This window comes from Phyllobates terribilis, unplaced genomic scaffold (genome assembly GCF_046119375.1).
Source record: "Phyllobates terribilis strain yellow unplaced genomic scaffold, ASM4611937v1 Scaffold_3__8_contigs__length_932513732, whole genome shotgun sequence".
In the NCBI taxonomy this organism is placed as follows: Eukaryota; Metazoa; Chordata; class Amphibia; order Anura; family Dendrobatidae; genus Phyllobates; species Phyllobates terribilis.
Window position 1 is genome coordinate 358,803,458 of NW_027362763.1, and position 26,350 is coordinate 358,829,807.

Below are 26,350 nucleotides of genomic sequence, written 5' to 3' on the forward strand. Positions count from 1 at the left end.
TTTTTTTTACTGCCTGTGATGTTTATTTTGAGAGGAGTCTCAAAAGTGATGTTATAGGAGGTTTGGAGTTCCACTCACTCCCTACATCGTCCATTGCCCCTCCTAGACAGAATGTCATCAGGGGGCAGCGCTGCAGTTACTCACTAGTTTCTTGCATCACAGCCCTCTGAAGACCTCCTGGGTGATAGTCGCTTGAGTGCAGCATCGGCACTCTGCTTCTAACTGACAGAAGATGTCATCGGGGGGGCTAGAGATAGAAGCAGTGAGTGACACCAGCACCGCCTTTAAAGCGAATTGTCATAAGGGGGCGGTGCAGGTGTCACTCACTGTTTTTATCACAGTCCCCTGCAGACGATTGATTTGTGGGCAGTGCTAGAAGCTGTGGGGTGACATTGCTGAAAAATATGCTGCAAATACTCTGCATGCGCACATACACTTAAAGGAGTTGTCCAGGTTTACCATGAAAGTCTGCAGTCATTTTATGTGGCTACAGACTTGTGAATCCTCACGGTGCTCACCTCATGCGCGGTCAGGATTCTCCCGAGTCAGTGGAAGACAGAGTAATCATGTTACTGCACGAGACATCCATATTCCTGTCCACATTCCGACTAGACGTGCTTGGCCTTGACCGCAAGTTCGTCTGGTTGGAATGTGGCCGGAAATACATATTGCTTCTTGCGGTCACATGACTGCTCGGTCTCGCCGCCCGCATGGGAGAATCCTGACTGTGTGCAATGTGAGGATTCGTAAGTCTGCAGTCATGATAAACCTGGACAACCCCTTTAAGCAGCCAACCAATTCAGCAGCATGTTGGCTTTGTGTCTCATCAAATTATTGTGGCTGTCAGAACTCATTAAATACCAATTTTGAGTCATATTTTAGAACTCTGCATTATCTAGCTATTCCTCCTGGAAGCGTTTGTATGATGTGGCATATGGGCATTACCAATCCACTTGTGAATAGGAGGTGTGCTCTCATTGTCTAAATGATAATTCTGGAGGGCTTGATTGTGTGCCCTTCTCTAATTCCTCCTGGAAATGTTTTAATAGATAGGTAACTGAACATCACCCTTGTCACTGCACTATCCACACAATACTGTCCGTGTGAGATTGTGTAGGCACATGCCCTATTAAAGTATTAGCCCACTGATCTGCATATACAAACCTTTCTAGAAGGAATTGCCATGGAATGGCATACTACAGAAAAGGTGATGTAGCAAGTACCAGAGGCACATTTTGCGCTGTCCCATACTATAAGCCATGAGTATTAATGGTTCACATAAATCTTTCTCTTTGTGTTGTTCTGAATTCTTCATCTGTTTCTTGTAGGGTGGTGAAAGAAGAAATTTCTGATGATAATGCAAAGCTGCCATGTTTTAACGGAAGAGTTGTATGCTGGGTAAGTAATTTAACACGCCCTACACTTTCCTGCTTCATTACTTACATGTACGTCACAGACCGCTGGATGGGTGATTGCTCCAATCCTGGCCATTTTACCTTTTTCTGCATTCTAATCGATGTTGATTTCTTTCTGCTCATATTTGGAGGAGGCTGCTTTTTCCTGCCCCTATCAGCGTCAATGTTATTGTTGGGGCCAACTAGGAATTCTTGACAGCCATGGGTGGTCTTTCCAGTGTCATTTAGGGCATGCCTTAGTTATGATGCCCTAACATTTTACATATACAATCAATAATGTGCTGTCATATACAAATTTGCCTTTTTTTATGCATTCTGCCATAAGACAAATATTTCTAAAATGAAAATGATGCCTAAAATATTATTTGTATCCTATACAAAACAGACTAGATAACTTATTTTTTTATTTTTTTAATTAGCTTTAAGTTATACATGACAATGTAAACACTAACATAATCTTGTTCCTTAAAGGTAATCTGTCAGCAGGATTTACCTGCCCAATCTATTTTTATGTGCATATGGCCAGTCCATTCCTCCGTTACTGAGAAATCAGCCCTGCCCAGGGAATAGAGCTGGAGTGACAGAGGCTTCAGATCTACAAATGGGTCTCCAGCCTCATTTGCATATCAATTCAAATATTGATTTGTCAGCAGTGGAGTAAGAGAATGACAACATGCACATATGTTAGTTAGGGGTTTGAAATCCTTCTGACAGATTGCCTTTAAGGCCAAAAATGGATGGTTCATCAAGGGCTTAAAAATAGTGTGGTTCCTTTTTTTTGGTAACCTTCATTGTAAAAATGGTCCTTTTTCCAAGTTTCCTTTTACCCCCGAATCGAAGATTTATAGTTTTTTCCTGCCTCTGCTTGTCTTAAGCAATCAACTGATTTCACAGTAAAGCCAATTTTTCGAAAAATCTAATATTATGGAGAAAAAAATGAACAAAGTCCTTGCAATATAAGTGACCATGAACCGAGCATTGCTGCCTTATGGTGTTTTTAAAAGGGTTGTCCAGTACTTTTAAAAATGTCAATGTGTTTTAATGATAAATAGAAGATAGATAGAGACATAACGAATCAGAAGAACTATAATACATTTCTAATTGGAGGTATTTTCTACTACTACATATTGGGATAGGATCTTGGAGATGGGAATACCCCTTTTAAGGACCAGTTCAAATGGGCATGTTTCTTGGTCTGTATATGAGTTGCAATCACGGACTGACTGCTGGTTTTCTGCCTTATGTTTGCCTTTGAGCCTGTAAGTTCGGGTAAGGAGAACCACAGTCAGTCAAGGCATTGTGGTCCATATATGAACCAGGAAATACTTTTCTGAACCCAGCGTAAATGGAAAAGCAACGAAATAAGGGCGCAGTGTCCCAAAAAAGTACATCCAGAGTCTTGGCCCAGTCATAAAATAGAACTAGGCCCAATGGGAGACACTGTATGTATTAAGGCTGTGTTCACACATTTTTTTTTATGCAAATTAAAAGCTGCTTTTTACAGTACCAACAAGCGCAATGAGATTTCCAAAATCTCATGCACACACTTTGGTTTTTTTTTTTTTTCCTGACTGAATTGGAAAGCTGCTTTTTTGAAAACTGCAGCATGTCACTACTTTCAGCGCTTTTGCAACATTTTTTCACCTATAGAGTGCAACGAGTAAGTGCAAAAAAGCATCAAAAAACTTTGCCATCAGTTTTTGCAGCATTTTAGTGAAAGGGCAGGTACAGCAGGATGCGAAACCCATTTATTTTTGTGATTTTTTTTTTTTTCTCAAGTTTAAACCAAAATGTACCTGAGCATGGCAGTTAGGATTAGTACAATTTAATTAAATTAGTGATGTGTGAAAGTAAGCATTGCCTGATCTAAATGCCAGACCTGTGTGTGAAATTGAACAATGGCTGACCTGATTTTTACATTTGTAATTGTGTATTTTTTCATTAACTCATATGAACTTTTTTTTTTGCAGATTAGTCACTATTTTTTTCAGACCTAAAAATTGTTTTCCACTAAATAACTTGATCAAATTGCCCTTTTTTCCAGAAAATTTTTATGGGGTCAGATACGTCTTGCATTGGTGGACTAACTCCTTGTATTTCATGCTTGTATGGTGGAAGCAAAGCTGAACTTTAAGATCCTGAAAATGCAGCAAAAAAGCCAGCAAAACTTGCTTTGTCTGCAGCTTTTTGACTGCCAAGAGATCAGGTTTTAGCTGAAGCCGCAAATAAGCAACGCGTGAACATAGGTCAAATGTGGTGACAGATTCCCTTTAAGTCTTTTGGGTAATAGCTTTTTTTCCCCCCTTATTTTCTGCATGCCAGAATTGTGTTCCTTCTACCTGAGGAAGGAGCAGCAATCCTTTTTACTTTGCCACTTATGCCAGCTTCATTATTTTTTTAAAATCAGATATTTTTTATTAAAAAACTTTTTATAACATTATACATAAACAACAGTGAGGCATCACTAAACTAGCAGTGCCTCTCAAGACCCACCCGTTCCCCTCCCCCCCCCCCCCCCCCCCACCCATAACAGCCCCAAGAACCATATGGCAAAAGCTAATTTTTGTTACAGACCGTATACCATCATAAAGCTTATCCGACTGTTAAAGCATTAATAATTTGATCCATGGGTACAGAGCTTAATATCTGATAATCAGTAATTAGTTATACAGAACATGAGAGACCACAACATTTCAAACTCAAGTGATATTTAAAATATACGTAATATGATAACCATGAAACATATTCCATTTACCCCAGATTTTATCAAATTTACGTATAGCCTTCCGCTTTTTGTACACCCCCTCTTCTAATCTCAATAAAAGACGCATTCTATCCAGGAATTCTTGGAACCTGAGAGAGGAGGGATCCAACCAATGTTCGGCTATAAGCTTTCTGACCTGGTATAGAGTCCTCTTAACAGCTATTATTTCATCCTCTTCACATCCTATTATTTCTACAAGGCCTAATACACACACTTTAGGATATAGGGGTAAATTACACTCAAACACATCATTAATGTATTGCACACACTCATTCCAGAATACAGCGACCTTTCTACACATCCACATCATATGCATAAGATCTGCTCCTTCCTCTCCACATTTCAGACACATACTGTCATTCCTTACCCCAATGCGCTGTAGAAATTTGGGGGTTCTATATACCCTATGTAATAAGTACAACTGTGAAAGTCTATGTGCCTCACATGTAGATAGTATCGGAACGCTCCCCACCGCATCTTCCCATTCTTCCGAGGTTATAGTACCAATGTCGCGTTCCCACCTCTCAACATTTAAGGGTCTGTCCCACTGAAATTGCTGCATAAGTATCCCGTAAATTCTGGAAATCCATCCCTTCCCACCTCTATGGCATAATAATGTGTTAAACAGTAGATGATGTTGGATTTTACTTTGCATATGTCGCGGCTGTACAAACCATGCATGCCTCAATTGGAGATAAAAGTAAAAACTAGTTTGTGGAATACAATATTCTTCTTTTATCTGTTGGAACGATTTAAATATTTTCCCCTCTAATATTTGCGCCACATTAGTTATTCCCAATTTTTCCCATATTCCGAATCCTTTCAATTTATGGATCTCTGGAAGGCCCACATTATGCCACAACGGGGTAAACGGGGTAAAGCCTTTTATTCCCAACAACAATTTGATTTTCTGCCACGTTTTCCCCATAAGTGTTAGGGTCGGGAGGTGTCGCCTAGCATCCCACCCCGAGATTCCTGTTTCTAGAAAGGAGGTAATTGGCAGATTGTGTGAGAGTAGACGTATCAGTTTATCTAGGTTCCCCTGGATTAACCAGAGCTGTTGCATTTGAGAAGCTAGAAAATATATCCATGGATTAGGTGCGGCTAGTCCCCCCTGATCTTTGGGCCTTTGAAGTGTATCCAAACTGATTCTGGCCACCCCTTTTTTCCAGATCAATTCCCGAAACAGCGCCTGAAATTTATAAAATATTCTCATGGGGATCCAAACCGGTGAATTATGAAGGATATATAATAATTGGGGCATTAACACCATTTTAATTAAGTTAGTTCGACCTACCATTGATAGGGGAAGTTTGCTCCAAGTATTGGCCTTTTGTTGAAATTTAGTAAGCAGTTCAAGTAAATTTAAAGAAATATAGTCTCCGATAGATGCGGTCACTCTAACTCCGAGATATTTGAATTCCCGCACAACCTTCAAGCAAGTACTCCCTACCCTAGTATTCTGAGACAAACCATCAACCGGCATAAGAACTGATTTGTCCCAATTAATCCGTAAGCCAGAATGATCTCCAAACTCCCTTATTAAATTCATAGCTGTCATCAGAGATTGCTCCGTGTCACCCAAAAACAACAGAAGGTCGTCGGCATATAAGGCCACCCGCTCCTCCAGTGTTTTGTAGCGGAAACCCTGAATTTCACTGCTGGAACGAAGCTTAACAGCCAATGGCTCCACAGCCAGGGCGAACAGTAGGGGAGACAACGAGCAGCCTTGACGCGTGCCCCTACCCATTTCAATGCTACCAGAAAGATTACCATTAATTCTAATCCGAGCTACCGGATTGTTATATAGAAGCCGTACCCAGGCCCGAAATCCAGTACCGAACCCCATTTTTCGCAAAACAGCCCATAAATACTCCCATTCGACACTATCAAAAGCCTTAGCGGCATCAAGTGATAGTACTGCCCTACCACCTGAATTTTGTGACTGCATTTGTAGATTAAGAAAAAGCCGACGCAAGTTAATTGCCGTCGACTTGGCCGGTATAAACCCAGTCTGGTATTCTGCAACCAGATGTGTAATAACCACCACCAATCTGGTAGCCAAGACCTTAGCTAAAATTTTTACATCTACCGAGAGTAAGGATATTGGCCTATATGATTCGGGGTTTAGTGCATCCTTTCCAGGTTTTGGCAAAAGAACTATGTTAGCCTCCCTCATTGAAGCCGGCAAGCAGGTTCATTATTAATGTTTCCTGCATAGCACATCCAGGGGAACTCATTGGCTATTGTACCTAAAAGCCTATGTGGCGTGGTGTCACTTTACCTCTACCGTTCATTATTAGATCTGTACTTTAGCCCCATATGCCTTTTTTAGATGTGCTTGTTTGTGTCATATTTGAGGACATTAAAAACAGTGGGAAGTACCGTACTTGAGCTAGTCGTTTATTTCTTGGGTCCCAGGTTGCTAGAAGTTCATTCAACTTGTATCCCTTTCAAATTTTCACGTTCCGTAGATTTTGGTTTTAATGATCATGTTGCCTAGCGTTTTATATATTCCTTAATATAAAACAAATCTAGTCCATTATTAATCTCACACTAGTCACAGGGAAAGTGAAGTGTTTACAGAAAATGACCTGTTGATTAAACAAAAATATATTAATTTATTTAAATAAAAAATCTTGCTCTTTTTCACTTACCATTGAACCCCATAACTTGCTGACATTTCATGTTTTGTAGAGATCACACTTCAGTAGACATCTTTATTATAACAGTGTTACAATGACTGGTAACACAGGATCACACTGTTCACAATAATAGGTGGTCACAGCTTCCCTTCTCCCCCTCGCTGCCCAATAACATCTGCACAGATCACACAACATGCCTAAAAACTTCTGTGATGTCCTATAATCCACGTAACTGCTGTAACGCATATAGTGCTGTTGACAGCAGCTGAGGCAAGATGGCTGGCCACGTAACCATTCATGGAAAATAGAATTAACCACAAAATCTGAAAAACAAAAGATTAATAATAAAAAAAATAAAATGAGTGACACATTCCCCTTAAATCTCTTGTAGTCTTCCAAATCCACAAAAGCTTCTCTCACGCTGGCGTGCCAATCCCGGCCTTTTGTTATTATCATGTGTTGCTTCAGCATTTGTTTCTCCCATTGAATCCTTTGCTCCATGCCTTTGGTCTTTCCCTTACTTGGCTGTCTTCTTCCTATCTACATATTTGTGCCGTGAGTCATGGCGTGCACCAGGTCTTTCTACTTTCAGAGAATGGCTGACCACAGGCTCCTCTATCTTTTTGGTTTATAGGTCAGATGAGGCAATGGGATTTCGGCAGCACTAGGATTTTAACCTGTAATTGTAGAAATACACTGGACCTTTATAGGGAAGTAGCGGTCCACCTGAGTCTTGTCATATCGGGGCACTGTGTGTTCTTAGGTGTAGATATCCTGTTTGTGTGTTATACCGTATGTATATACTTCTTTATTGAAATGTTTGCTGATATTAGCTATAGAAAATAATACAAATATATGAAAATATTCACTGATTGAAAGAACTGAGAGGAGTGTATGTGATGAAACCCGGTATGTGAAACTCCAGCAGCCAGCTGCTATCTGCCTTACATCCGGCTCAGTTGGGTGGCAGTCAGGAATTCTTCCTCCTGTAGTCCTATGTTTGGGTGTGTCTTTCATCACACGGTGGCAGTAGACACTGTTACAGCACAGACGGCTGTCAGGATTGCAAATACTGTACGTGTGTGGCCACTGCTAACGTTTCTCCCTGTCCCTACAGCTGGTGTCTGCAGACGGTTCACAGTCTGACGCAGGCTCTGTGTGCGCTGACAGCCATTCTGATTTGCCGCCACCAATCGAGCGGACCGGGGGCATTGGAGATTCGCGTCCACCATCTTTTCAGTGAGTATATACCTTTTGTTCAAATCGGTGGAATTTTTGTTTTGTAAGGCTTGTGCCAACCAAGTGGCACAGACAGCCGTATGGTCTTGTGTGTAACCTTTAGTGCCCAGTTATCCCGTTCACTATTTGATTCTTAAAGCGCACCTGTCAGCAGGATTGTGCTCAGTAAACTACATACACTGTGTAGTGAGCGACATTACACTGATTAATATGATATCTTGGTTGATGAAATCTGTCCTGTGGTTCTTGTGTAATCTTTACTTTCAGGTTAGAGATAATGATATGCCTGTGGGGGGCGCTCTATCTGGTGCTCTGCTTACATATTCATCTGTATGCTCTTATGACAGCTCACTGTGCCTTCACTGACCTGCCTCTTATTTTACCTAGCCCCGCACTACTAGATGCATTATGTAAAATAGGAGGCAGGTCAGTGAATGCACAGTGAGCTGTCATGAGAGCATACAGATGAATATGTAAGCAGAGCACCAGATAGAGCGCCCCCCACAGGCCGCCCCAAAGCACAAGCATATCATTATCACCAAACTGAAAGTAAAAATTACACAAGAATCACAGGACCGATATCAATAACCAAGGTATCATATTAATCAGTGTAATGTTGCCCACTATATAGTGTATGTAGTTTACTGAGCACTTTCCTGCTGACAGGTGCGCTTTAAGATTTTAATTGAATATTTTACTAAATTTTTTTTTAGTCTCATATTTCAAATTATCCACTCATGTGAATTCAATCCCTTAATCCAAAATGATGTATCTTTGTCATTGTGGGGGTAACTGTGGGGTAAAAGCTGACATCTCTCCATATGCATGTGATGTTGACTCACAGTAGAGGCCCTAGCTGGGCCATTTAACCCCTTAAATGCCTCTGCACCAGTTGCCATCATCCCCCCCCCCCCCCCCCCAAAACCCCTCATGCCCTGATGGATTACAATGGTAGCCAGGGCCTACTGATGCTGCCATCTTGGTACTTTTGTAAAGCTCAACCAGACTGAGCTGCAAAGGAAACAGCGATTTTTCTCTCTATACTGGAATACTATGGTACTACAGTATATTGTGTAAGCAATCAGTTTCATAACCCACTCAAATAAGGGATAAACATAAATTAAATTAATATTTTTAAATTATTCTATTAATATTTCTTTTAATAAATCAAAAGACATAATTTAGAAAACAGACTCAGGGATATACAATAAATACCCAATAATTAACTGTGGGGCACAAATCAATAAAAAAAATAGAAGGCAAATCCAGACTGTGTTGAAGTGCATAGTGCAATAAATACATATAGCAGCAGCTAAAATATAAATAAATAATTAAATCACAGTGGATACATATAAATTAGAGTGCTAAACTGAATGCATTAATGTGACCAAGTAAACACAGAGAGGAATAAATACCATGTAAATAGGCCCCAATGCCGTTTCGCCGGATGACTTTCTCAAGGAGTATATAATAAGAAGGTAAATAATGTGTACATTCTGTTAAAGATTCACATATCAGTACATATAATAATAATTGCATAAAAATAAAAAAAAATAAGGAACATATGTCTGTTGAAGGGAGTTGTTGAGGCTGGAATAAAATTTCATTATCAAATTGAGGCCAGAGGAACAATAACTAAAAAATAAAAAGAAATGAATTAAAAATACTAAAAAAAGACATGCATACAAAAATCTTATTGGAGAAATGAATTGTATGAAATCTGTTCGTTGAGACCATGAGGAGTAAGGGTATTGAGCCTAAAGATCCACCTGGGGTGCGTTACACGCTGGAATACACACTACCATCCACCAATGATGTTAAGCAATATAGAGTGATTTCTATTATTTACCTATCAATGTGCCCTTAATTGATGGGTTTATCCCATACCTTCTGTGATTGGCCAGATATATAGATTTGGCTTCTATTTTTTTTTGTATTGATTTGTGCCCCACAGTTAATCAATTGTGTATTTATTGTATATCCCGGAGTCTGTTTTCTAAATTATGTTTTTTTGATTATATATATTTTTTTAAAATCTATTAAATGAATATTTAAAATGATTCTATGGTTATTCATTATTTATTGAGTGGGTTTTGTATTTAGGATAAATGAGTAATTTATTATAGATATGCTATACTATTTTTAGTTAGTTGTGTTGCTATTAATCACAGTTTCATGTCACGGAAACTGAAAAATAATGGAAAAAAGTGTATTGAAAAAAAAATGTAACTAGTCTCTCCCTTTTTCTTTCTTTTAAAAATAAACACAGCAAATTACATGTTGTGTGTTCTTCTTTATTGTTGCGTCCATAAATGTCCATTCTATCAAAATGTAAAATTAACCTGTTCTGTAAAAGCTTAAACGGGAAAAAAAAATTAAACCGCAAAAATTGTGGCTCTTCATTTACCGCCCTAAAAAATGCTATAACAATTGATCCAACGGTCTTGTGTACCCCATATTGGTATCAATAAAACAGTCAGCTCTCCGTCACACAGCTCAGTCAACAGGAAAATTAGAAGCAAAAATGGTTATTTCGGTAGCGGTGTGGCTAGCTGTGACTTCACCTTTTCACAAGTGTGAATACAAAATACTGCAAACAACAAAGTTCCAGTTGTGAAATGTCCTATTTTTTTTCTTCTTTACAGTCCAAACACTCGAGGAAGCCAAGAAAACTTGGACAATGAGACTGAGACGGATTCTGTCGTTTCAGCACAACGAGAGAGGCCAAGGAGAAAGGAGACCTCAGAACACGGTAATTTCACGTTAGCCCCTTTTCATACATAGGTTAGACTTTTCTTTAAATAACGATGTTCTTCTGCTGCTTCATGAGATCAGAGGCCAGCTCTGTATGGAATGGGATTTTATGAAAGCTGGTTCACCTGGTGAGCTTGAAAATGTTGCAGTTCCCTGGACATGCATGACTTCAGTGTGGAAAGTGATGCTAGCAAAAAACTCAATTCTAGAACGGTTTCTTTTCCGGTACCATGGCCATGTGTGCTGCTTTTATTTTAGCTTTCAGCTTAATCCTTTGTCCAGCAGGATATTTAACCTGCACCTCTGCATTTGCGGTGATCGCACTTCTAGGGGACTTTTAATATGGATCAATAAAAAGTGTTGATCCTTTTACCCTTCAAATGATTGTAGCTTTAATTATCTGCAATTTGTCTACATCACAACCACCTCATGCATGTAATAAAGAAAAAAAAAAAAAAAGATGTATATATCTATCATGTGCACGTGCAAACACATACACACAGAATGAAGACAGCTTATAAAACCGGGCATAATACTCGTACAAGCTGATGCTTTGAGTCTTTTCTTACTGACTGTAGCCATCACGCTGCTTATGTGTCACCCGTCCTTGGGGCCAGGGAATGCAGTTGATATATATATATATATATATATATATATATATATATATATATATATATATATATATATATATATATATATATATATATATATTATATATAATATTTTTTTTAAATTAAGATAAATCTGTCATCTGAAGCTCTTGTCACAAGCTCATGATATAGTCACAAGCTCAATAGCTGCTCTATGAATTTTTAATGACTACACTTACAAATTAACTCATTGTATTCTAAGGAAAGTTTTCTTTGTTACTTAATTTAAATCTTAGCATGATTTTATTCTTCACCATTTATTTGTTTATTTTTTTTAATTGATATTTTTCCTTTTCTAAACTAATTCATTTTAGTTCCTCAACAAGCATACAGTTTAAGCTGACCATATAAATTAGATGAACATTTATCCAATCCTGATGATTTCGGTTGTCTCCAGATCACATTTGTGATTTGGGTGAAATCTGCAGCAAAAACTCTGAAAGAATTGACATGCTGCAGATTTAAAGGGAACCTGTCACCTAAAAAAAAACAAACCAAAAAACAAAACACTATTAACCCACAGATATAGAGTTAATCTCTAGGTTAATGGGGATGTAAAGCCGCCCAGCACCCGCACTTGGACCCATGCTGCCGAAAGTGAACTTTACCCCCACCCTCCTTCCTTCTCTGTCAGCATTGTGGTTTCAGTCACAGGGGTGTCGCCGGCGTGGTTTCAATCACCCCTCTGTGTATACTTAGGTTGCGGCTGCTGTCACCGCGTCCCCAGCACTGACTGACAGCAGTTCAGCATTGTGGCCGGCTGTTAGTCAGTGCCGGGGGCGCAGTTACAGCTGCTGCTCTTTATACACAGGGCAGTGACTGAAACCAGGATGCTGCCGAGGGGAAATAAAGTTAATTTCCTCCTGGTAGCATGAGTCTAAGTGCCATCGCTGGGCCGCTTCACAACGCTATTAACCTGCAAATTAAGCCAATATCTATTGAATAGTGTTTTTTTTTCAGGTGATGGGTTCCCTTTAAAGCGCACCTGTCAGCAGGATTGTGCTCAGTAAACTACATACACTGTCAGGTGGGCGACATTACATTGATTTAATATGATACCTTAGTTGATGAAATCCGTTCTGTGGTTCTTGTGTAATCTTTACTTTCAGTTTGGATATAATGATATGCCTGTGCTTCAGGCGGCGCTTTATTTGGTGCTCTGCTTACATATTCATCTGTATGCTCTTATGAAAGCTCACTGTGCCTTCACTGACCTGCCTTCTATTTTACCTAGCCCCGCACTACTAGATGCATTATGTAAGATAGGAGGCTGGTCAGTGAAGGATCAGTGAGCTGTCATAAGAGCATACAGATGAATATGTAAGCAGAGCACCAAATAAAGCGCCCCCCACAGGCCTCCCCAAAGCACGAGCATATTATTATCTCCAAACTGAAAGTAAAGATTACACAAGAACCACAACACGGATTTCATCAACCAAGGTATCATATTAATCAGTGTAATGTCGCCCACTAGACACTGTATGTAGTTTACTGAGCACAATCCTGCTGACAGGTGCGCTTTAAATCTGCAAGTCACAAAAAAGCAACGTGTGCATGAGACTTCAGGAAACCCTTTAAGTTTTATGACAGATCTGCACTGAAAAAACGCAGCAAAAACGCCTCGTGCACGCAGCCTAAGGTTCTGTGCACAGAGTATTTACAGCAGAATTTTCAGTAGCAAAACCAGATTGTTGGCAGAAAAAATTCTGAATAAAACATGTACATTTTTTTATGCATGCACAAACTCTAAGGCTGGGTGCCCACGTAGCGTTTTACAAACGTTTATGCTGCGGAATTTCCGCAGCATAAACGCTTGGGGAAACGCTTGGTAATCCGCCTCCCATGGTCCCCAATGACAAGCCGCACTTTCAATGCCCATGTTGCGGATTTTTCCGCAGTGTTTATGCTGCGCTCAAAAATCCGCAGCATGTCCATTAATTTTGCGGAAGCGCGGCGTAATCGCCGCCATTGACTTGCATTGGACCGCGTGACATCCGCATCACTGCATTTGCACAAGCGGATATCACACGGTTCAATGTGCGGATGGTACCCAGGCCTGGAGAAGAGGAGACTCTCATCCAGACCTGGGTACCATAGAAACTGAAAAAAAAAAAAGAATTTAAAATAAAAAATAAAGTTAATACTCGCCTTCTGATGTCTTCCCGGTGTTTTGTCTGCTCCGTCCGGTGTCTTGCAATGTTCGCGTTGATGTGAAGGACCTGCCATAACGTCACTGAGTCATGTGACCCATCACATGGCTCAATGACGTCACCGCAGGTCCTTCACACCCCCGCAAGCAGTGCAAGACACCGGACGGGGAAGACATCAGAAGGTGAGTATAAACTTTATTTTTTATTTTTCACCATTCTTATTCTTTTTTTTAACTAACTTGGTCACACTACTATAAATCCATGCCGGTTGCATGGATTTATATAGTGTGACCAAGTTGTCAAGCACTTTTCCAAGTGATGCTAAAATTGCTTGGAAAAGCGCTTGATAACCTGCATGCAGAAATGCATGCAAAAACGCTTCACAAACGCTTCTACCTGGCGGGAAAAACGCATTTAAAATCCGCATGCGTTTTTCCTGCCAGGGAGAAGCGTAAAAAATATGCAGAATTTCTGCATCGTGGACACATAGCCTAAAAGAATTGACATGCTGCAGATTTTAAACCTCTTTTGGATCTAATCTGCAAGGGAAACAAAAGGCAATGTGTGCATGAGTTTTCTGAAATCTCATTCACTTTGCTGGTACTGCAAAACGCTGTTTTGTCTTTTTGCTGGGAGAAAAAATAAATTTAGGGCTTGTTCACATACTGCCGTAACAGTTTTTTTTTTTTTTTTTTTTTTTTTTTATGGTTACATAGCCTAAGCCTATAGGTGACAGAGGCATGAGTTGGATGTAAATTTTGGAGAGGTGATCCTTGTATATTCAATAAAGTCTGGGCATTAACCTGTTCGTGAACAAGGCCTTAGCCAACTATCTTATGTATGCCAGCTTCCTGACAAAGCTGTAGTTATGTCTCACCTAACCAAAACTGTTGATACTCCACACCTCATTTTAATAATAGTTGTCTACATGCAAATGGTATAAACTCTAGGATCCCAATGCCCAAGAGTTCACAGATATCCTACTTAGTGACATGGTGATTATGTACACAACTGCTCATCTTATTTTTTGGCATAAAAAAACTCCTCCCTAAATGACACAACATATGTCAACTTTATAGATTTGGGGACACTGTGGAAAGATCAGAACATTTGGAGAGTAATCGGCTAAACGAATAGACCAGAATTGTCAATAAGACTTATTTAAAGGGAATCTGTCAGCAGGTTTTTACTATGTAATATGAGAGCAGCATGATGTAGGGGCAGAGACCCTGATTCAAGGGATGGATCACTTACTGGGCAGCTTGGTGCAGTTTTGATAGAATCTCTGCTGTAGATGTAGCAGTGGTCAGAATGCTGCTGTGTATAACTCTGCCCACATTCCTGATTGGCAGTTCCTGTGTACACTGTATATTGTCAGCTAGCTGCCTATCAGTGGTGGGGGCGGGGATACACAGATTAGCATGATTGGCCAGTACATAAAACCTAATCCTGTAGTGATAATCTCCTGCTGATAAAACACTGATTGTATTGAAACTACGAGTTAACATGTAACCTCAAAAATAAAATATATCCTTTTATTAGATGCACTTAAAAATGGACTAACCAACAAATATCCGAACTATGAACATAGAGAACACCGTCGGGTCCCCTGGTTCCTATACACAATAGATAGTGAGATCTGAATTTATAGATAACATACCATATCCCATTCCTAAATACAGATGGCAATCCCACTCTTTGACTCTCAAAAACAAACAGTAACCAGAGTAGATCCCGATCAACAAATATATTAGTGTCCTCAGGTAAAGTGACTAAGTGCAAAAAAAGTGGTATGGTGCCAAATATAAAAACATAAACAGGCAAGTCTATAAATCACTAACCAGGCTATCCAGGCGCTATGATACAAAGGCTATAAGATATTCCCTGCCTAGCGGTGGAGGTTGGCACCCTAGGTAAAGATGGCGATGTGGCGCCCCCACTCCTCGGCGGCTCTCCCTCGTTCGCCCTGGATAGCCCTCCTGCTATGTTGCATCACAGTCCAATGTAACCTCCTCAAAGACAAATAGAATAGATAAAAAGAAGACTGATCTCAGATGAATAACATAGATGTAGATCCCATAAATTGCCTCAACGCGTTTCCCCATATTCTGATTCCTCAGGAGGCAGATGTGTGGTATATCCACATGGATATCTGTTATAGAGAGAGCATTTTTCCGTGTTGATGGCACTCTTTGAGTTCACATGAGGACTGGGATGATTGTTGGTTAGTCCATTTTTAAGTGTATCTAATAAAGTACATATTTTATTTTTGAGGTTACATGTTAACTCGATTCTCTTCCTCAAAACTATTCATAGAATTCTTTACTTACTGTATTGAAACTACAGCACACTGCCTAGTAAGGGACACATCCCTGGATTCAGGCTCTCTGCCCTATATTATGCTACTCTCAAACTAAATAGCAAAAACTTGCTGACAGATTCCTGCTGGACAAAATAGGAGTTTTTTTTTTTTTCTATTTATTTAAAAATGCTGAAGAAATAGTTTTGTGAAGGAGTTCTAGGTGGATGTATTGATTTAGACATTGATGTGTATAATGTCTCTAGTACACACAACTTTCTTCTGACAGCAATGAATATGGAGAGAAGAGTGCATTTTACAGAATTTCATTGTAAATGACCCAAACACTTATTCTGTTTCTTCTTTCATCTAAGAGGCATCAGGTATACTGTTCATCTCTATGTAGACCATGGGTGCACAAGCTGCTACCTGGGGGCCACGTGGTTTGTGATGTCACTCTTTGTGGCCCCCAGTTATCGGTCTGATTCCTCTGTGTTCTGTAATTCTCATAACCTATGATGGGGACAGCTGCTCTCATAGTACCGTCATCTTGACTCCTTTATTTCTAAAAAGGGCGCAGAGAACTGTCTTTGTCTACAATAGTGGAAGTTCCAGAAATTGAGCCTCAATTTATATATACAGTACTGAACAGATCTCCAAAATATATGAGAATACCCCTTCAAGTTTTTATGAGGCCCTTGGGAATGGTGCAATCACAAAACTGACCATTTGGAACAAAAAAGTTTGTGCACCTCTGCTGTAGACGAACGTTGTAACAGGTTCCCTTTAAGAACGGTGGTACTAGCATACCACACTCCGACTTCAGTTGTGTAGCTTTTTCCATAGTGACCCAACTTTATGAAAGTAAATTGGCTTCTAGATTGTTCATTAGTCCTTCAAGGGATGTATAAGAGTTTTATAATTTGAAAACATTTGGGTAGAAGTTAGGAGGGAGACCCCTCCCAAACAGTAAGATTTGTGCCATCTTTGGGATACAGCTGTGTCTTGTCTATAGAAGCTTAGGCACGGTGCATGTTAATGGCTCTCCTTTGACATGTACAACGGGAAAAGCTCCAAATGTAATCCTCAGATGGAGTTTTCTGCAACCAAATATATAGGGTGCTCTAGTTTAAAACAACAAAAAAAAATCAGACCCCATATTTCATGCTGTTTGTACCCTTACTGCTTACTCTTCAAGGCTACTCTCTTCATTAATTACTGGAACCTTTTGGACATACTTGGGAAGTACATGGAGAGGTCTTCTCAGCATAGACACTAAACTCAAGCCATTTAAAGATATGGTAATCTACAGGGTCCTATTTTAAATGTCCATTTTTTGAAGGGGTTATTCATTGACTTAGTCAGCAATGCCGATAATATTCCGACGCGTACACCTGAGACTTGTAGACTATTGGCAGGTATTGTGCACATATCCTACTGTAATAAACACTGCCCAATACCTGCTATTTGTGCTTGTCGTAATGTTATTGGCATCAGTCACTTTTAATGTGGAAGTGAGCACCACTGAACGTTGCCAGAGAACTCCTTTTACAATGCAAGTATTTTTGACTAAAAATAATTTTTGCACTGGATTTAAGTAAAAATGTTGCACCCTTTTGCCTTTTATACCCTCATTGCTTCACTATCTACTACTGGCTAATGGAACAATCCATGACTGAGCTCTGATGAGTTTATAAATCCCATCTTGTTCTAACCCCTTCACAGCTGACTTACGACCACAGGAAAGTTGAGCTGAACTTTAGGGTAGACCACACAGCCTAATGGCGGTGCAGCCTCTGTCGTAGGTTGGCAAGACCAGCTCACTGACTTTGAAACACGTTGACTAAAGAACCTGAAATAACAAATCCTGGATTTTACTTCCATTTGGATCTTATTCTACCAGCAGCACTGTTTTTTTTTCTCTTTCCTGGTGGGGAGACCCTTGGATCTGCAGCAGCTGTTTCCATGCCTATTCATGGTTGTGTCACACAACCTCCTCAGGTTAGCATATCCTTTTATTTGCATAATTGTTGTTCTCAGATAAGACCCTATTTGCGCTTGTTTTGCGCCTAGTTTCTACTAAGACCAGCTCACTGACAGATTCGCAGTTACTGGTAAATCATTCTGCAGCCAGCAATAGACAGTGCATAGAAAAACCTTTCCCCCAAAAAAAGTTTTAAATTCCCCTCCCCCAATTGCCAGTATATAAGTGAGTAAAATCAATAAATAAATTAATAAAAAAAAGGAAAAAATCTAAGGTGCAAAAAAGAAAAGTTGGCCTGACAGGAAGGTGTGGTGGGGCACTGATTTGAGATCTTTAGTGGTGCCACCTACATGCCTTTGTTTGCTTTCAGTTGAGTATGGCACTTTTCTTTTGCAGAGACCCCTTTGCTTTATACTCTTTGCATAACATTGTTTGCATTTACTAGCATTCACAAACTGGTTTGTCTGTACTACTTTGCTGGTTTTCAGCATTTTCATTCCTGCCCTGCATTCACTTACAATGCCGATTACATATGGAGGGTGTGGTAAAGCAACACATGTCTGGGAATTTTTCATTGAGGAGCCCACTGGAGGTCACTGAAGAATTTACATTTCCATGGATGTTTTCAGAAAACCATTAGTTTGTGGATACAAAATAGTAATTACAATCTGGGTATGAATAGGGGGAGGGTAAAGTTATCTGTTGCAAAAACAAACAGGTTTTTGCAGAAATACTGGACAAGGGAATATTAGCTCAATCCAGTATAGCGACAACAGTTGACCCATCTTTTCCAGGATCCTGCCTACTTATGCAGTGACTTGTGGGCATGCATTGCTCTATACTCGGGGTCTGGGAAAGTCAAGTGACAACCCCTATGACAGCTTTGGGTTGGCATATTTGCTATAAAGATTATTTATTTAAGGCGTGGACCGGTGCTTTTATATTGATGACCTATCATTTGGATTGGCCATAAATATCTGATCAGTGGGAGTGCAACATTCTGAACCCCCGCCGATCAGCTGTTCCCGGTGTCGGTGATGGCCAGATGTGCCCAAGTGCAGAGTTGCACATCACCGCTCCGTCAGCTCTATAGTGGCCGTGGCCAGGCACTGCACATCTGCCTCTGATCCGAATCAGTAGGGGTGGATGTGAATTACCTGCCTGAGGCCATTATATAGTTAGCATAGCTGTGTAGTTCTCCGTATCTGAGCAATCTGTCCGGCACCGGGAACATCTGATCGGTGGGTGTTGCATGGTGTCACAACCCCACTAATCAGTCAATCAATATTGATGACCTATCCTAAGGAAAAGGTCCCTGACAACCCCCAATATTGACTTACCTGACCCTTGTGAGCTGTTTTATTTTACTTTTCTCCAAACTGCCCCCAAAACTATCTTTTTCATTTCACCATCATTTCTACTGTATATAATAAAACCTATTTGCCTTCATGATTGCGAGTTTGAGGATTGGTTTGATAGTTTTGGAATTGTTTCTTTAGTCATACTGTTTGTACTAATATGTGTTATCGTTCAGATAACTTGTAATCAGAGGCCGCTTTCAGTCCTCAGCTCAGGGCTGTATATTACTCTTTGCTGCCGCTGTTTTCGCTGTGGTGTTGGTGAATTATTCAGTTTGTTCTGTAAGCTTCGGTGGCACCAGGTGTATTCATAACATTGAATGGTACAAGATAACAATACTCCCTATCCATTCTGTCACAAAGCCTTTGCTGCACATATAAGTAGATGAAGGCCAGCCTACACCCTGCAGGTAACTATATTGTTTGACTTTGTTGCTGAGAGACACGTTACCCACCCCTCCACAAGGTAAAAGCGTGGGAGAGGAAGAAGAGGCGGAGGCGCCCGATCGAGAAGGCATGAACTGCTGCAAGAGGACATAAGCTAGGAAGCCACATCTGACTTACAAGTGGGAGCACAACTGCACGACGTGCCATCTTTATAAGAAGATTATAGATGTGAGCTATTTTATGGAGATAGATCTTGGCTGGTTCTGAACAAGGGACAACATATGCAGAGCAAAGATGGATGCTGTCCCCTTTTATGTGTCTGCAACCGGCACATTTTGGTGGTCTAATGAAGTGTAGGATCTATCTGTTCAATGACACGAATTGGAATTGCCATTTAAAGCCAGAATGGTCATGGTTCTCTGCTTTGGAAATAAGGAGAGGAGTCGTTCGACATCCAGAGCTCAGTCAACTGCACATCACCCCCTCAATGTGCACCCAGATTTCTGGTACCCCGGTCCTGACCAGCGAAGTCTGCAATGTGAGTGTCTCTTTAGGAAGATGTGTATGGGAGCTGTGAACAGATGTCATGTGTGGTGGTGCGTAACTCTGATATGGCTGTGTTTTATAGCTGCTCGGTGACTGCTGTTTTTACAGACTTTATATTGGACCCATTATGATCCCTCTTGATCACCTTTTAAATCCATATTTTTTATTTTTTTTTTATCATAAATGCCTTTAGTATGCTATGCTAGTTACATTATAGAGCATGTATATTCTTTTTTTTCTTTGTGAATAGAAGGGGAATGGCTGCTGTGATACCCCCCTCCTGACAGTCTTTTTTTATTTCTCAGCAAAACATATAATGAGGTAAGTAGTCCAACATGGCGCATTTTCTGCCAACCACATGACTTTGATGGCTAAATTTGCAGATTGAGCTGACTGAGCTAACATTTATGGTCTAAATTTCATATGTATCTAAAATAAGTTTGAAAATCCCAGCTAGGAACAGAAAACCTTTCTAGTATTCCGTAGTCCCTGTGTGTTCCTTGTATACTCAGTGCTGCCCGGCTCTCTGCTTTCTTTCTGCTGCTTTGTTAGCCCTCTGTTTGTTTGGCTAAACCGGTTATTTTGGTTGTTGAAGGAGATGTCAGACGTCACATATCAGGTATCAGTGTAAAATCTGTCTCTGCTTTATTTGCACTTCATGCCTCATGCACAGCCTGCGTGTTTTGTCTGCTCTTCATGTTCTGCTTGAACTTGATGAAAAACATTTTATGGATTTCTTATTCTCGTCTCCATTACAAAACCAAAATGTTGTAACATGTTACAATTTCTATTTTCTTTAAAGTTAGAATTAAGGGAACTCTTCTCTTAAAGTTAATATAAAGGCTTTAGAAATGGCAGGCCCCGTCTTCTTTCAAGCTGGCACATCATAAATATCTTGTATACAGCTTTCAGTACCCATATCCTTAAGCTCATCCAGGTCATGCTGAGTAAAGCCTGAAAACAGCATTTATACAACAGTGTGTTTTTGTGTATGGTTACCTTGCACTTATATTTTTGGGTTAACTAAAATACTGCTTTAATCTTGGTTTAACCTGAGCCTAAGATTGGCCCAATATTTCTTATAAGGAGGTACAGTAACTTGGTGACTTGTTTTAGGCCATTAACGTCATGTGATAAGAACCATTGTTTAACATATACAGGTCTGAGCAAAAGGCAGGTGTGATACTAATGCTTTAAAAATATTTATAGTTTTTTTTTTTTTTTTTTTTATCAATTAGCGAAAACGTAAAGTGAATAAATGAGAGATCTAAATAGATTCAGTATTTGGTGTGCTTCTTCTAGTTACACTTGCACGCAGTTTTTGAAGGAACTCAGCAGGGAGGTTGTTCCAAACATCTTGGAGAACTAACCACAGGTCTTCCGTCGATATAGACTTGTGTAAAGCAGTTTGTCTCTTAATGTAATCCCAGACAGACTCTATGATGATCTTAGGGCTCTGTTAAGGTCTTAACATCATTTCCAGGACTCATTCTTTACGCTGAAGATAGTTCTTATTGACTTTGGCTGCATGTTTGAGGTCATTGTCCTGCTGCAGAATAAATTTGGAGTCAGACACCTCCCTGATGATATTGTATGATGCATAAGTATCTGCATGTATTTCTCTGCATTCAGTACATCATTAATCTTGACCAAACTCCATTTGATGAAACACAGCCTTAAACTTGCCAGGAACCTTCACCATGCTTCACTTCTGCCTGCAGACACTTATCACTGTACACTTGAAAAGAGAGATAGCGGCACTCAATACTTGAATAATGCGCTAATATATTGGAAAATTATACAAACTGCACCAGGCAGAAAACATCCCCATCGGCCAGCGCCACGTGAACATGCACTTTCTCAATTCACAAGATGATTCATTGGCCGATGGAAATGTTGTCTGCCCTCTGCAGTTTGTATATGTTCCAATAAATTATTTCATTAATCAAGTACTGATATATCTCTTTTCAAGTTTATGGATCCTTGCCTACTTTTGTGCTGAGCACCGCTACCTGTGCTCTGGATGCTTTATCTGGGAATGTCTCATGGATTTTGTTGCTGCAGTTGTCCTGTGTAATTGCCTGCACATGAATCTTGCATTTCTGGTGAGAATATAACTTTTTAGCTACTCATTACTGTACCACTTTTAAGGCATTTAGATACATTTCATTTTTTGACTCCTCAGTTCAGAACACCTTCTGACACTTTTCTGCACCCCATTTCCATTGTTTTCATACATTGTTTCCATGTAGAAGGTATGATTTTTGGCTGCCATTCTTCTTCGAAGACCACTTCTGGCCAGACTTCTCTGAACAGTAGATGGATGTAGCTGGGTCCCACTCGTTGCTGCCAGTTCTGATCTGAGGCCATTGCTAGACAGCTTCTGAATGTCATTAAAAACTATCTTCAGCATAAAGAACTAGGAGTCCTGGAAGTGATGATCAGCATCAGCTAGTCTATGTGGAATTAAATGAAGAGATAGGATTTGCACAAGCATACATCCACAGAAGATCTTTGGTTAGATTTCCAAGATGTTTGGAACAGCCTCTTTGCCGAGTTCCTTCAAAACTATGTGAAAGTGTATCTAGAAGAATTGCTGCTTTGATGCTGATTTCGAAGGCAAAGGGTGGTCACTCCAATTATTGATTTTGGAGTTCTTTTGTTCATTAATTTTGCATTTTAATTGATCAAAATAGACTAACACTTCTATTTTTTTAAAGCAATATTAATTATATCTTGGAAAAGATCTCTTCATATATGTTTATCGGAGGCCATGATGATTCCACTGGTCAAAGTGATGGCGTATCCTACTGACATTTCATTGCTTTTAGACAACAGGAACTTCTCTTTTTAAATGTTTTTCATTTGTGGCTACATAAAGGGTACCTGTTGCTGAGTTCAATTGAATCTTAATGCCATAATAACTCCATAGTAGTTATAATGCACCTTTAGCCAATATCCCACAATAAAGGGATGGGAAAATGGCTTTTCAGATACTGTGGGTTTTTTTTTTCCCCTCTGAAAGTGCTTCTTCACTGACCCCTAGGAAAGAAGAAGGGTATCTTCACTTGGGGGGTGTTTATGGTGAAACATAGTGTTTGTGGTAGAACTGGACGCTGACCCTTGGGTTTCTTCGGCAGATTATTACTATTATTATTTATTATAGCGCCATTTATTCCATGGCACTTTACATATGAAGATCTGCAGTTTTAATTTCCTTGGTTGTGCATGTTGATTTGTCCAATTCAGTGGGGCCCCTATATCTAACAGCCTTGGTTCCAAGTGGAAGCCACACGAAAACTGCTTCAATAAATGAAGTGGTTTTGAAAACAATGTTGGAAAAATCTGCAGTCGTACAAGCGGTTAAGAGGATCTGCAATTTACAGCAATGAGAGGTGGTTTGTGGGCACCTCTCAGACGGATTTTGGTGTGAAATGTACGCTGAAATCTGCATTTGATATTACAAATATGCACTTTTGGGGACCATTCCAGTGCTTGGTAAGCAAGGTCAGATCAGTGTACATGTGCCGAAATCCAAACCTAGCATGCTTAGGGGACATGTTTTCTTTCAGGGTTTGTGACTATTAGTGCTGTGCACATATCATGGAGTCAAATTTCTAAGCTGCTATGTACCAATCGTGTAAGTTATCATTTTAGATATATTCACATTGTCTAGCCTCGAAGAATGTTGAAAACCAGAATAGATCCAGAATGTGAAGTTTGCATTCTTGCCTAAAGCTTACACAAGCATTGCAATTCTTCCATGACTTCTCATTCAAGTGAGTGTAGATGCTTTTATACTTGGGCACTTTCTCTTTTTATGCATGTGGTATATCAAGTGTTATCCCGTAAATTACCTTCTAGGGTTTTTTCTGGGTCTTGAAATTGATGTAACCTTAGGACGGACAATCATGAGATCAGTAGGCGTTCCATCACCAATTAGAAGGAAGAGGCAGCAGCAATGCACTATGTGACTGGCTGTCTATGCCGTACTGTACTGTAGAAACACTCACTTGAGCAGCATTATCAGTCACTACAGTGACGGAGCCCCTTTATTCTGCTGATCGGTAGGGCTTGTGTCATACAGAGTCCCATAAATCACACATTGATAAGCACATACTTGGGTTAGACTAGCAATTTTTAATTGTTTTGGAACTCTAAATAGTGTAGGGCCTTTTTCACACAACACATTTTTCTTTTCTTCAAACGCCCGGATAAAAGCCAATGAGAAGCTATGTGGAGTCCCTGTTCTTTTTAGCACAATTTTCTGGTTTTGGTTACTATTATTCATATGAAAGGATATCTTCTGTATGAATAAATAAGGGGCTGTTTCAGGACTAATGGTTAGTCATATTTGCTTCAGTAACTACTAAAGCAGTCTAGTGTACTGTATATCAACTCCTGAGTAGTGTTGAGCGATACCTTCCGATATCAGGAAATATCGGATCAGATTGGATCGGGCCGATACCCAAAAAGTATCGGATATCGCCGATTCCGATACCAGAAACCAATGCAAGTCAATGGGACACAAATATCGGAATGAAAATAAACCCTTTCTTTCCTTGTAGGTTAATTCTACATGAAGGAAAACAACTAAGAATAATGTAGAATGTATTGGGGGAGGTGGTTTCCCAAATCGATGGGAACAGTGCTCACAGTGAAACATGAAAAGCCGGCAATTCAGCAGCGGCATATACCAGTACCCGACAATTTATAACAGAAAGAATAGAGCTTCACACATAGATTAGATAGAAACATGTCAGTCACATATATATGAAGTACAGTGACAGTGTTTCTTACTGTACTTGTCATTTAGTGTAAAGGATTTATTTAAAAAAATATTAGTGTTTTCATGCACCGTCTCTTTAAAAAAGCCGGCCGGCAATTCAGCATCTGTACCCGACAATTTAGAATAGAAAGAATAGAGAATCATACATAGATTAGATAGATAGAAACATGTCAGTCACATATATAAGAAGCACAGTGACAGTGTTGATTACTGTACTTGTCATTTAGTGTTATAATAAAGGATTTATTAAAAAAAAAATTGGTGTGGGGTTCCCCGTAATTTTAGTCTTTAGCGCAGGTTAAGCAGACGGCTGGGGCAGATGTTTGAAGCCTGGGAAGGGGGTAATACCCATGGAGCTTCCCAGGCTACTAATATCAGCCCCCAGCTGAATACCTAGCCTTTACTAGCTATTAAAATGGGGGACCCCCCCAAAAAAAAAAAATGACGTGGGGTCCCCCCTATTTTAATAGCTAGCAAAGGCTAGGCAGACAGCTGGGGGCTGATATTAATAGCCCAGGAAGGGTGCCATGAATATTGCCCCCCCTCCCAGGCTAGAAACACCAGCCGTCAGCCGACCCAGAAATGCGCCAATTCTGGCACTTAGCCTCGCTCTTCCCACTGCCCTGTAGCGGTGGCAGTGGGGTAATGGGGTTGGGGTTGATGTCAGCTTATAATGCCAGCTGACATCAAGCCCAGGTTAATAATGGAGAGGCGTCTATAAGACACCCCCATTACTAACCCCATAGTCAAAGTTAAAAAAAACACAACACCCAGAATAAAGTCCTTTAATTGAAATAAACACACAATTCTTTATTCTAAATTAAACCATACTTACCGTCACACCCATTCCAGCTGAAGCCAACGATCTCCTGCAATAAAAATAAAATAATAAAGCAACATCATCCTTACCTTCCCATGGTTCCCAGTACAGCTTCAGCCCTGCTACATCGAGATGACAGGCTGGACCGCAGCAGAACGCTGCCATCCAGCCTGTCATCCCGCAGACACTGAGAAGCGCAGGCATGCTTGCGCTCCTCAGTGTCTGGCTGTGACGGCATAAAGATGAGCCGACAATGAACTCAGCTCACCTCATGCACGTCACTGACAGCGTGGGAGAATTCTCCTGCGCATGCGGTGAGCTTGAGAGACTTGGCTCATCGGGATGCCGTCACAGCCTGACACTGAGGAGCGCAAGCATGCCAGCGCTTCTCAGTGTCTGCGGGATGACAGGCTGGATGGCAGCGTTCTCCTGCGGTACAGCCTGTCATCTCGATGTAGCAGAGCTGAAGCTGTCCTGGGAACCATGGAAAGGTAAGGATGATGTTGCTTTATTATTTTTCTTTTATTGCAGGAGATCGTTGGCTTCAGCT

General features: G+C 40.2%; 1 protein-coding gene across 3 annotated transcripts in view; it reads left to right on the plus strand.

The window, feature by feature from the left end:
• DVL3 (dishevelled segment polarity protein 3) overlaps positions 1–26,350 on the plus strand; it is a 68,026-nt gene that overhangs the window by 19,903 nt on the left and 21,773 nt on the right. For 2 of the 3 annotated variants that reach the window (XM_073675313.1, XM_073675312.1), the window contains exons 2-4: positions 1,329–1,398; positions 7,942–8,063; positions 10,709–10,815. In XM_073675313.1, the coding sequence (XP_073531414.1) occupies positions 1,329–1,398; positions 7,942–8,063; positions 10,709–10,815 (299 nt within the window). Of the gene's footprint in view, positions 1–1,328; positions 1,399–7,941; positions 8,064–10,708; positions 10,816–19,618; positions 20,184–26,350 lie in introns of those variants that run through there. The other variant, XM_073675314.1, reaches the window with a different exon arrangement.